The 13184-nt window shown below is 40.9% G+C and overlaps 1 protein-coding gene across 5 annotated transcripts in view; it reads left to right on the top strand.

Annotated features, from left to right (window-relative positions):
• mospd2 (motile sperm domain containing 2) overlaps positions 1 to 13184 on the top strand; it is a 113429-nt gene that overhangs the window by 28745 nt on the left and 71500 nt on the right. For all 5 annotated transcript variants that reach the window (XM_068040448.1, XM_068040444.1, XM_068040446.1 and 2 more), the window contains 2 exons: positions 1943 to 1981; positions 2073 to 2197. In XM_068040448.1, coding sequence (XP_067896549.1) covers positions 1943 to 1981; positions 2073 to 2197 — 164 coding nt within the window. The remainder of the gene's footprint in view (positions 1 to 1942; positions 1982 to 2072; positions 2198 to 13184) is intronic.

Below are 13184 nucleotides of genomic sequence, written 5' to 3'. Positions count from 1 at the left end.
CTTTGCTATCTTAATTTGTCGTTAGTTCCTTGTCATGCACTCAGTTACTTTTGACAGTCTATCAGGAGAATTATAATACAGTTCAAGTATCCCTTTCGTAAAAAAGCTTCCCGTGGTGCATAAGAAGACCACATTTTTCCAACAAAATTCATCTCATCCAGCATTATATTTATACTAAAATGTTATGTGTAATGAGAAGCAGCAAAGCTCAGCAGTTTCAGTGGAAGTACTTAACCGCAGTATGAAATTTGGCAGTAGTAGGTGAGATAAAATGAAAAAGATTGCAACAGAACAGGCTATATATATGACTCATGAACAGAAGGCTAAGGGTGAACTCAAGGGTATAGCATAATAAAGGAATTAGGGTGACCTTCACAAACTGTGAGAATTATGTTCTTATTTGAGTTTTATAGCCCAGAGGAAGCTGTTGGCCCATTGCAACAGTGCTGGCTCTCTGAAAAAGCTATCACTTAGTCCCATTCCCTGTAGTTTTCTTTTTCAATTACTTATCCATTTCCCTTATAAATGTTAAAGATTTTACCACAACTGCTGTTTCTTGTGGGGAATTCCGTATCCTAACAACCCTCTTTAAATAAAAAAAAATAAAATAAATAAAAATGCTCTCATCTATCCCACTATTCTTTTCATGCTTTCTAGTTACTGATATACCGACCTTGGGAAATATTTTTTCTGTTTTTACTTAACAAAACCTCTCCATTTTGAATGCTGCTACTGGATTTCCTCTTAACCTTTGTTCTGACCGCCATGTTTTGACTGCAGCCCAGCCAATGATTTATGTATGCTTTGCATTTGTACTCTATACTGCTATTTATAAAACACAACATTGACTACCTGATGTCATCTGAGTTGGCAGCTTAAAGGTGATTCAAATCATCTTTTCTGTTAACTGATACAGAATACTATATGGAGCATTCTGCTATTTATAATTTGAATTGGAATAGGTGTGTGTTTATTTACTGATGAATTGTTATAATGGAGCATGCATTAGAAAATCAGGAAGATGTCCTATCTTTTTAAAAAAAAACCTTGGTTACTGTTTATAACTTTTGAAACACGTGCATCTCAGTTTTGTGTTTAAAAAAAATGCTGTCACTACCTACTGATGGAGAAACTGAATTGCAGAAGTTTAGCAAACTTAAGTTTCACATGAGACCTGGGTTTGAAAGTTTACTCGGCATTCATATCCAAACCCTGAAGCTCCAACTAATTTAAAAGCAGTTTTTAGGTAATTCTAATTGAAATAGTTTGAAAGGTAAACATATTTTAGCATGAAAAACCAAGGTATTCATTGTAGGATGGGCCCATGTCTGATTGATTGGATTGCAACATCCTCCAGAATTGTGCATCCCTCTAAGAGAAAATTCCTGTGGGGAAAAATCAAAATAGAAATATGATGGTATCTAGTATATCATATCAGCTTCCATTTCTCCTGCTCTCCAAATAAATTAAACTGGCAGACAGTCTTATATTGAATTGTACTGAAATGGTGCTTCTAGAAAAGCATGCTTTAAAACCCTTCAAATACTAGCTTAACAACAACTTTGTTTTTCTGTGGCAAGACAAGGGTCTGAATTAATAAACAGTCTGCCTTGGAATGCAGTATCTATAAAAACTTGAAGGCACAACACATGGTGTATTTTGCTTGTACAGATCAGACTGCTGGGCTGTCTTTGTTATCCATGCATAATTGCAGATTTTGATATGATTGATTTCTGAAGTGTTCCTAATGAATCTGCTTCAGACTGTAATGTTTTGACAAGCTGGAAGCTATTTTCAAATAAAACTGAGGTTGGCAGGCTAATTAGCTATAGCTTATATTTAGCTTATTGATCAGATTGCTTAAGGGCATATGATCCACTGCTTGAAATGATTTTGTTGTAGTCTCTTGCATCTAGAAACAAAATTTTTTTTTTTGTTACAGCCAAAATGGTCATATATGATATGCCTTGGATAATGAATGGTAAGAAATGCTAAGTCCTGTTAAATAAAGAGTAACTTTGGACAGTTGGACAAATAGAAATTTGTGATCTTTTGCAATTTTGTTTCTGTAGCTGCCTGGAGGATTGTGAAATCATGGCTGGGACCAGATGCCGTGAGCATGTTGAAATTTACCAACAAAGCTGAAGTGCAGGAATATATAAATATTGAGTATTTGCCAGCACACATGGGAGGAATTGTAAGTTGTAACCTTCTACACCTCAATAAGTTGGTGGTAGAATAAAACAAATACTATTTACATATAATTGATACCTGATAAAAACAAAGTGACCACATTCTCTAGAATTTCAATTCGATAAAGGTGGGGTGAAGATTTTTTTTAAAGATCCTTTAATGTAACAATTTGAAAGAGCTGATGATGTAAATCATATGAATTCAATCAACTATAACATTTAAACCAAAACATTCAGTGATATTTTTCGGGAGAATCAGTTTTCAAATGCACAATGGCATCTGCAACAAGCGAAGGATTTCATTGTGGCTCTGCCAAACATTTTTATTGTCTCATCATTTCTATCATAAATAAATATAATGTTATTCTGTTGAGTTAAAGATACTGAACTGTTTTTCCGAATACTGGTTAGGACCTGCCAGTTATGCAACCGAGTAAAAGAACCAAAATGCTAAAGTTCTTGGGGATTAATACATCAGAAAACATCCCTATTTTCAATATAAAGGGCAAGAACTATAACCTGTTGGTGTCTGGCTTCTTTGCATAAGAGCCAATCATTTGTTTTTGTGATGGTCATCCAAATTACAGGAATTTTGAAGCACGTTTTTGAAGTTCACACCTTGAAATCTGAAGACTTTCTTGTGCAAGACAATGTAGATGGAGGCATAAAATTAGAGATATTGATAGAATCAGTGAATGGGCAAAACGGCAGCAAATGCATTTCAATTTAGGTACATGTGGGGTCATCCACTTTGGACTTGGAAAAGGATAAGACAGGTACTTTCTAAATGGTAAAAAACTGGAAACATTGGAAGTCCAAAGAGACGAGGGGGTTCCTGTACATAGATCATTAAAATGTCATGAACAGGTACAGAAAATAATCAAAAAGGCTCATGGAATGCTGGCTTTCATAGGACTAGAATACAAGGGGGTAGAAGTCATGCTTCAGCTATACTAAGCCCTGTTTAGACCTGGAGTACTGTAAGAAGTTCTGGGTACCACTCTTTAGGAAGGATATATTGGCCTTGGAGGGAGTGCATCTAGATTTACCAGATGGACTCCAAGGATTAAATTATGAGGAGAGATTGCACAAACTCGGATTTGTATTCCTTGGAATTTAGAAAGTTAAATGTGGTTCAGTTGAAGTTTTCAAGATATTAAGGGGAACAGGTAGGGTCGATGGAGAGAAACTATTTCCGTTAGTTGAGGAGTCTAGGATGAGGGGCTATAGTCTTAAAAATTAGAGCCAGACCAAAGTGTAGGATATTGTCAGTTCTGCATTTGCCAGCAGCCTTTTTTTATTGTCCAAATCAATGCCACACAATCGGGTACCATTTTGCGGATTACTATCTTTACGTGGAAAGTTCTTTTATACAGATGGCAATGGCTGAAACTACATATTCCATAGGGACATAGTGTTCTAGGTATTGGAAGTTCACGACAATTTATGGACATAAGTCTGTCCTTCATTTGGTTTGGTCTTCTAAAGTCATGGAAATTGTGGATGATCTATTAGGCATTTTTTCCAAACTGCACTTTTACTTTACTCTAGATTGATTAGATACAAGATGAAATTCAAGTGATTTAGAGTAGAGAGCAAGAAAAGTTTTTTTTTACACATAGAATTGTGAGACTGTTGAATTTGTGGAGGGTAAACACCAGTGCAGACTGGTGGGCTGAGTAATCCGTTAACCAGTAAACTTCTATGTATGTGTGTTTTTTTTAATTCGTTCGTGGGATGTGGGCATTGCTGGCTTGGCCAGTATTTATTGCCCATCCCTAATTGCCCTTGAGAAGGTGGTGGTGACCAGTTTTGTGGCTGGTCCAGTTCAGTTTCTGGTTAGTGGTAACCCACAGGATGTTGATAGTGGGGGATTCAGTGATGGTAATGTAATTGAACCTCAAGGGAAGATGGTTAGATTCTCTCTTGTTGGAGATGGTCATTGCCCTGCACTTGTGTGGTGCGAATGTTACTTGCCACTTATCAGCCCAAGCCTGGATGTTGTCTGGGTCTTTCTGTATCTGGATATGGGCTGCTTCAGTATCCGAGTCGTCGTGAATGGTGCTGAACATTGTGCCATCACCAGCGAACATCCCGACTTTTGACCTTATGATGGAGGGAAGGTCATTGAGCAGCTGAAGATGGTTGCGCCTAGGACACTATCCTGAGGAATTCCTGCAGTGATCTCCTCAGACTGAGATGATTGACCTCCAACAACCACAGCTATCTTCCTTTGCACTATGTATGACTCCAACCAACAGAGGATTTTCTCCCTGATTCCCATTGACTCCAGTTTTGCTAGGGCTCCTTGATGCCATACTTTGTTAGAAGCTGCCTTGATGTCAGTGGCAGTCACTCTCACCTCAACTCTGTAGTTCAGCTCTTTTGCCCATATTTGGACCAAGGATGTAATAAGGTAAGGAGTTGAGTGGCCCTGGAAGAACCCAAACTGAGCATCAGTGAGCAGGTTATTGCCCAGAAAGTGCTGCTTGATAGCACTGTTGACGGCCCCTTCCATCACTTTGCTGATTGAGAGTAGACTGATAGGGCAGTAATTGGCCAGATTGGATTTGTCCAGCTTTTTGTGCACAGGACATACCTGGGCAATTGTCCACATTCCTGGGTAGATGCCAGTGTTGTAACTGTACTGGAACAGCTTGTCGAGGGACACGGCTTGCTCTGAAGCACATCTTCAGTACTTTGGCCATAATATTGGGGCCCATGGCCTTTGCAGTATCCAGTGCCTTCAGCCGTTTCTTGATATCATGTGGAATGAATCGGATTGGCTGAAGCCTGGCATTTGTAATGCTGGGGACCTCAGGAGAAGTCCGAGATGGATCATCCACTTGGCACTTCTGGCTGAAGGTGGATGCAAATGCTTCAGCCTTGTCTTTTGCACTGATGTGCTAGACTCTCCCTTCATTGAGGATGGGGATGTTTGTGGTGCTGCCTCCTCCTGTTAATTGTTTAATTGCCCACCACCGTTCATGACTGGATGTGGCAGGACTGCAGAGCTCTGATCTGATCCGTTGGTTGTGGGTTCGCTTAGCCCTGTCTATTGCATGCTGCTTCTGCTGTTCAGCATGCAAGTAGTCTTCTGTTGTAGCTTCACCAGGCTGACACCTCATTTTGAGGTATGCCTGCTCCTGGCATGCTCTCCTGCACTCTTCATTGAACCAGGGTTGGTTCCCTGCCTTGATGGTAATGGTAGAGTGGGGGATATGCTGAGCCATGAGGTTACTTATTTTGGTTGAATACAATTCTGCTGCTGCTCATGGCCCACAGCACCTCATGAATGCCCAGTTTTGAGTGCTAGATCTGTTCTGAATCTCCCATTTAGCACGGTGGTAGTGCTACGCAACACGATGGTAGGTATCCTCAATGTGAAGACAGGACTTGGTCTCCACAAGGACTGAGCGGTGGTCACTCCTACCAATACTGTCATGGGCCGATGTATCTGTGACAGGTGGATTGGTGAGGATGGAGTCAAATAGATTTTTCCCTCTTGGTTCCCTCACCACCTGCCGTACACCCAGTCTAGAAGCTATGTCATTTAGAACTTGGCCGGCTCCTTCATTACCACTGCACCACTGCCTCCATTAATGTCTGATAGGTGAAAAAATAACACATAATAATCTTTTATATACTTTTTATTTAAATGTTTCTACTTCAGTCTTTAATTATTCTTGTAAATTACTGAGAGCATGCTGTGGCTTTTCATTGCTTTCATTCTGTGGCATAGTGATTGGTGTCTGTGGGTTTTACCAGGAGAAAAAATGCAGCATTTGGAATAGAAAAGTCCCATTCTCCCATGACAGCTTCATAACCCAAGTCCATTGTTTGATGTGATGTTGAGCCATTTATTAATTTTAAGGAGGTCTCAGAATTAATCCAGATTCTGTTGCTTTATCTGATCTGTGGAGTGGAGTGTGATGCATGGCATCAGTTCTTAGCTCATTTCTTTCCTGGTACTGGTGCAAGTGTCCCATTTAAATGGATCCACCCCCCCGCAATCCCACAACCCTTTCCTACACCACTATTTCAGATATGCATCCACTTTTTTAATCTGTTTGTCTCCAAGACAATTACCACATAGCTTGGGTGATCCTGAGATTTCCACCTTTTGAGATCCATCTTTTTAAAAGCTGCTGCTACACTCTCAGCAGGATGATCTCCCTGTTCTTTCCTATGTCTTTGGTCCCATTATGGATCATGACAACTGGTTCTTCACTCTCCCTTTCCAGGTTCCTTTTGCTTTGAGATATCCCATATTCTGGCACCACATAGGTAACACACCCTTCAAGATTTTTTGATCATGACTTCAGAGGATGCTATCTATCCCTCTAAAGATCAAATCTCCTTCAACTATGGCTTGACTGTTCAGCTTCCTTCAGTAATCCCTGAACGGCCTCCTGCCTCTTGGTGCGTTGGTTAACCTTGTGGCTGTCCTACCCACAGCCTTTCTCCTTACCCTTGCAGGTCACAAGCCCATCACAACAGGACCAACTTCTGTGTGCTCTGACTTAAGTTCTCGAGTAAACTATCCAGGTATTCCTCCAACTCCCTTATGTGTTAGTGTCTCTAACTCATACTCTGTCTTAAGGACTCTGAGCCAGACTGACTCAAGGCAGAGACATTTCCTCCGGATGTTATAATATGAGACAGTTTCGCTGTCCACCATGTTGAATCTCTGGAATCCAAACTTTGGGTCAAATTGCTGAAGCCTAGTTTACAAATTCACATTTTAACAAATGGCTGATAATATTTAATGCAAACACACCTGCATGTATATTTTCAAAAAGACTGTTGCTGAGCAAAATCTCTTAAATTTGTTAATTTTCCAGTTTGATTCACATTGTCAACCTGTGGTTGTGATATTTGTGTTATCTTGCAGTTTGTGGTCGGTGAGCAGTACTTTAAGTACAATGGGATCAGTTAGCTCAGTTGAATAGAGATGGCTAGTGTGTGATACAAAAAGCACAGGTTCAATCCCCATACTGACTGTGGTAGTTCAAGGAGGCCTGCCTCCTCGCCTTGCCCCATGCTTGTGGAGTGGTGACCCTCGAGCTATACACCACCAACTGTCTCTCTCAAATGGGAGAGATGCCTATGGTCCTTTGAGACTATGGCGGCAACAACTATAAGTACAGCCATGTCATATTGTTTCCAATTTCTGCATTGTGAAACTTAATAGCTGAAGGTTAAATTAAGGATTTCCCTTAAAGCTGCTATTCAGCTCTTTTTAACATGAATTTCATGTTCATTGCAGCTGGACCTCAGGCAGCAAGATGTCAGTGAAATCTTTTTAACTATGAACCTGACAGAACATGGCATTAAAAAAAAGAATGGGTAAAGTGAGATTGCCAGAATTAAAATAGGATTTGTTAAATATCAATTTGGCAGTCACTCTAGGTGTGATTGGCCAATTTAGGAGACAATTTGGCATGTCATTTGATGGGAAACTTCTTTATGCCATGGATTTCCTTTTTGCAATCATGAGCAAGATTCTGCCCAGTGATCACATCAGGTTTTGCCTTTTATATAGGTGATTTCAAAGGATGAGCGCCTGAGGCTATTTTTTCTGCTTTAAGGAGGTTATACTGATGCTCACTGAGTTTTCTATTCTGGCTGCCTGTTTCATTCTGTTCATTCATGGATGTTGTGGCTAAACTTGCAATGACTATATTTCTACTAACTGTTCAGAGATTTCCACAGCAGCAACTATTTGCCACAACCCAGTTGTACTCTAGTTGCATTTGGAGTTCTGTCTTGCATGGCTGCTGTGACTTTCTACCCAAGTCAAATTCAGAAAATGGTTATAAGCTTTGCTTCTTTGTTTTAAATATGTAGGAGACTTTGGATACGGTGATCAGTCATAATAACAGTAATCATTGCAATAAGAATATTGATATCAAGATTTTTTAAGTAGGTCATCATTCATCATCGTTTAGGCTGTGTTCGTCCACTCTAGGAGGTAGCACTTTCATGCCTTTTCCATTTATCTCTAACCCTTGCTGTTCTTGCCCATGTAGTTCCTAGGTATGATATATCATCTCTCCATCATCTTCTCGGACTCCCCCTTCTTTTTCCTGTTCTTGTCTGCCATTAGCCTCTTTGTCATGCCCAGCCCATCTCCATTTGGCTTCTTTTATCTTCTGAATGATGTTCTTAACTCCGGTTTTCTGCCATATTACATTGCACCTGATTTTATCACACATGGCGATGTATAACATTTGCCTTTCCATTCCTTTCCCAGCTGTACAGATTTTGTTCTAATATTTGTAGTTGTCCATGATTCTGCCCCATATATCATAGTCAGTAGCACACACTGATCATATACCCTCCACCATAATTCCAGTGGTTTTTTTATCACACAGAATATCTCTAACTCCCAAAATAGGTCCATCCTGCCCTAATCCTACCCAGTACCTCTTCATTTGTATAATCCTCTATCCTTAATGTTTGGCCCAGATATTTGCATTGTTACTTTTTCAAATTCTTGGTCTTTAATTTTTATGTTGTCTTCTGTCTTAAAGTTCATCATGTACTTTGTTTTTCCTTTGTGCATTTTCAGTCCAATATTTTTACTCTTTTTATTTGTTATTTAGTTGTACTTTCAAATCTTTAACAGATGAAGTAATTAGTGCGACTTCATCTGCAAAGCGTTAGTCTGGTCGTTTTTCTCCATCGATATTTAATCCTCTCTCTCAGGGTAGCTTCTTGAATATGTCTTCCATTACTGTGGTGAATATTCTTGGTGAGATTGTATCCCCTTGTCTCACTCCTCTTTCAGTATTTATCAACGGTGTTATGCCTTTGTTGATGTATATTCTGGCCGTTGTGTCTGTGTACACATCCCCTCATTTATTCTCGTTTTCCTTAAATCTATAAATAAATCTGTGTGTTCCACTGAATCGAATGCCTCCTTATAGTCTGTAAATCCAACACACAGGTTCAACTGTATTCATTTGCCTTCTTAATGAATTAGTTCATTGTATGTAGTTGGTCCGTTATAGAGTATTCTTCCCAAACCCCGCCTGTTCTCTTGGTTGCTGTTCGTCTAATATTGTCTTTATCCTATTATTAATGAATCTAATTAGATTGTTGTACAAATGAGATAATAGACTGATGAGTCAGTAACTCTGCTTTTTTTTTTATGCGGAAGAATATTTTTGCTTCTTTCCAACTTTTCGGTATTTTTTTTTCCTTGAACATTTGGTTACGTAATGTAGTGAGTTGTGTGATTGTCTCATTACCTGCTCCCTTGTGTAAATCATTTGTTTGTTCATCCTTCCCGGGGGCCCTATTTCTTTTCATCTGTTTCAGTGCATTTTCAACTTCATCCTCAGTGCTTTTTTTAAATTATGGTTAAGTTGTGGAACTCTGCCACTCTTAGTTGAGCTGAATAGCATAGGTGCTATTATGGAAAGATGTAGGAGCAACAGGGTGGTGGTGATAGGAGATTTTAATTTTCCCAACATTGACTGGGATTCGCTTAATGTTAGAGGTCCAGATGGAGCAGAATTTGTAAGGAGCATCCAGGAGGGTTTTCTAGAGCAGTATGTAAATAGTCCAACTCGGGAAGGGGCCATACTGGACCTGGTGTTGGGGAATGAGCCCGGCCAGGTTGTTGAAGTTTCAGTAGGGGACTACTTTGGGAATAGTGATCACAATTCCGTAAGCTTTAAAATACTCATGGACAAAGACGAGAGTGGTCCAAAAGGAAGAGTGCTAAATTGGGGGAAGGCCAACTATACCAAAATTCGGCAGGAGCTGGGAAATGTAGATTGGGAGCAGCTGTTTGAAGGTAAATCCACATGTGATATGTGGGAGGCTTTTAAAGAGAGGTTGATTAGCGTGCAGGAGAGACATGTTCCTGTGAAAATGAGGGATAGAAATGGCAAGATTAGGGAACCATGGATGACAGGTGAAATTGTGAGACTAGCTAAGAGGAAAAAGGAAGCATACATAAGGTCTAGGCGGCTGATGAAAGACGAAGCTTTGAAAGAATATCGGGAATGTAGGACCAATCTGAAACGAGGAATTAAGAGGGCTAAAAGGGGTCATGAAATATCTTTAGCAAACAGGGTTAAGGAAAATCCCAAAGCCTTTTATTCATATATAAGGAGAAAGAGGGTAACTAGAGAAAGGATTGGCCCACTAAAGGACAAAGGAGGAATGTTATGCTTGGACTCAGAGAAAATGGGTGAGATTCTAAACGAGTACTTTGCATCGGTATTCACCGAGGAGAGGGACATGACGGATGTTGAGGTTAGGAACAGATGTTTGATTACTCTCGGTCAAGTCGGCATAAGGAGGGAGGAAGTGTTGGGTATTCTAAAAGGCATTAAGGTGGACAAGTCCCCAGGTCCGGATGGGATCTATCCCAGGTTACTGAGGGAAGCGAGAGAGGAAATAGCTAGGGCCTTAACAGATATCTTTGCAGCATCCTTAAACACGGGTGAGGTCCCGGAGGACTGGAGAATTGCTAATGTTGTCCCCTTGTTTAAGAAGGGTAGCAGGGATAATCCAGGTAATTATAGACCGGTGAGCCTGACGTCAGTGGTAGGGAAGCTGCTGGAGAAGATACTGAGGGATAGGATCTATTCCCATTTGGAAGAAAATGGGCTCATCAGTGAAAGGCAACATGGTTTTGTGCAGGGAAGGTCATGTCTTACCAACTTAATAGAATTCTTTGAGGAAGTGACAAAGTTGATTGATGACGGAAGGGCTGTCGATGTCATATACATGGACTTCAGTAAGGCGTTTGATAAGGTTCCCCATGGCAGGCTGATGGAGAAAGTGAAGGCGCTTGGGGTCCAAGGTGTACTAGCTAGATGGATAAAGAACTGGCTGGGCAACAGGAGACAGAGAGTAGCAGTAGAAGGGAGTTTCTCAAAATGGAGACGTGTGACCAGTGGTGTTCCACAGGGATCCGTGCTGGGACCACTGTTGTTTGTGATATACATTAATGATTTGGAGGAAAGTATAGGTGGACTGATTAGCAAATTTGCAGACGACACTAAGATTGGTGGAGTAGCAGATAGTGAAGGGGACTGTCAGAGAATACAGCAGAATATAGATAGATTGGAGAGTTGGGCAGAGAAATGGCAGATGGAGTTCAATCAGGGCAAATGCGAGGTGATGCATTTTGGAAGATCCAATTCAAGAGTGAACTATACAGTAAATGGAAAAGTCCTGGGGAAAATTGATGTCCAGAGAGATTTGGGTGTTCAGGTCCACTGTTCCCTGAAGGTGGCAACGCAGGTCAATAGAGTGGTCAAGAAGGCATACGGCATGCTTTCCTTCATCGGACGGGGCATTGAGTACAAGAGTTGGCAGGTCATGTTACAGTTATATAGGACTTTGGTTCGGCCACATTTGGAATACTGCGTACAGTTCTGGTCACCACATTATCAAAAGGATGTGGATGCTTTGGAGAGGGTGCAGAGGAGGTTCACCAGGATGTTGCCTGGTATGGAGGGCGCTAGCTATGAAGAGAGGTTGAGTAGATTAGGATTATTTTCATTAGAAAGACGGAGGTTGAGGGGGGACCTGATTGAGGTGTACAAAATCATGAGAGGTATAGACAGGGTGGATAGCAAGAAGCTTTTTCCCAGAGTGGGGGTTTCAATTACTAGAGGACACGAGTTCAAAGTGAAAGGGGAAAAGTTTAGGGGGGATATGCGTGGAAAGTTCTTTACACAGAGGGTGGTGGGCACCTGGAACGCATTGCCAGCGGAGGTGGTAGATGCGGGCACGATGGAGTCTTTTAAGATGTATCTGGACAGATACATGAATGGGCAGGAAGAAAAGAGATACAGAAGCTTAGAAAATAGGCGACATGTTTAGAGAGAGGATCTGGATCGGCGCAGGCTTGGAGGGCCGAAGGGCCTGTTCCTGTGCTGTAATTATCTTTGTTCTCTTTGTTCTTTGTTCAATTAAGTCAACCCTTAGCTTCTTCTGTTCTAAGGAAAATGACCCTAAACTATCCAATCTTTCCTCATAGCTGCAGCTTTCAAATCCTGGCAACATTCTTGTAAATCTCCTCTGTACTGTCTCCAGAGCAATTATATCCTTTCTGTAATGTGGTGACCAGAACTATACGCAATACTCCAGCTGTGGCCTAACCAGCATTTTATACAGTTCCAGCACTACATCCCTGCTTTTGTATTCTATACCTCGGCCAATAAAGGAAAGCATTCCATATGGCTTCTTCACTTTATCTACCTGTCCTTCCACCTTCAGTGACCTTTGGACGTGCACTCCAAGGACTGTCACTTCTTCTACCCCTCTCAATATCTTCCTGTTTTATCGTGTATTCCTTTGCTTTGTTTGCCCTCCCCAAATGCATTACCTCACACATATCTGGATTGAATTCCATTTTCCACTTTTCCGCCCACTCAACCAAACCATTGATATCATTCTGGAGTCTACAGCTATCCTCTTCACTATCAACAACACGGCCAATTTTTGTGTCATCTGCAAACTTCCCAATCATGCCTCCCATATTTAAGTCCAAATCATTAATATATACCACAAACAACAAGGGACCGAACACTCAACCCTGTGGAACAACACTGGAAAATGCTTTCCATTCACAAAAACATCCATCGACTACTGCTGTTCGTTTCCTGGCACTGAACCAATTTTGGATCCAACCTGCCACGTTCCCCTGTGTCCCATGGGCTTTCATTTTACTGACCAGTCTGCCATGTGGGACCTTGTCAAATGCCTTACTAAAATCCATGTAGACCACATCCACTGCACTGCCCTCATCAATCCTCGTTACTTCCTCAAAAAATTCAATCAAGTTAGTACGACATGACCTTCCTTTAACATATCCATGCTGACTATCCCTGATTAATAATTGGTAGTTTATCCTGTCTCTCAGAATTTATTCTAATAATTTACCCACCACCGAGGTCAGACTGACTGGCCTATAATTATTTGGCCTGTCCCTCGCACTCTTTTTAAACAATGGTACAACGT

The sequence above is a fragment of the Heterodontus francisci genome, chromosome 10 (assembly GCF_036365525.1).
Source record: "Heterodontus francisci isolate sHetFra1 chromosome 10, sHetFra1.hap1, whole genome shotgun sequence".
Classification (NCBI taxonomy): Eukaryota; Metazoa; Chordata; class Chondrichthyes; order Heterodontiformes; family Heterodontidae; genus Heterodontus; species Heterodontus francisci.
The sequence above is the reverse complement of the archived record's forward strand: the minus strand, read 5'-3'. Positions and strand labels throughout refer to the sequence as shown.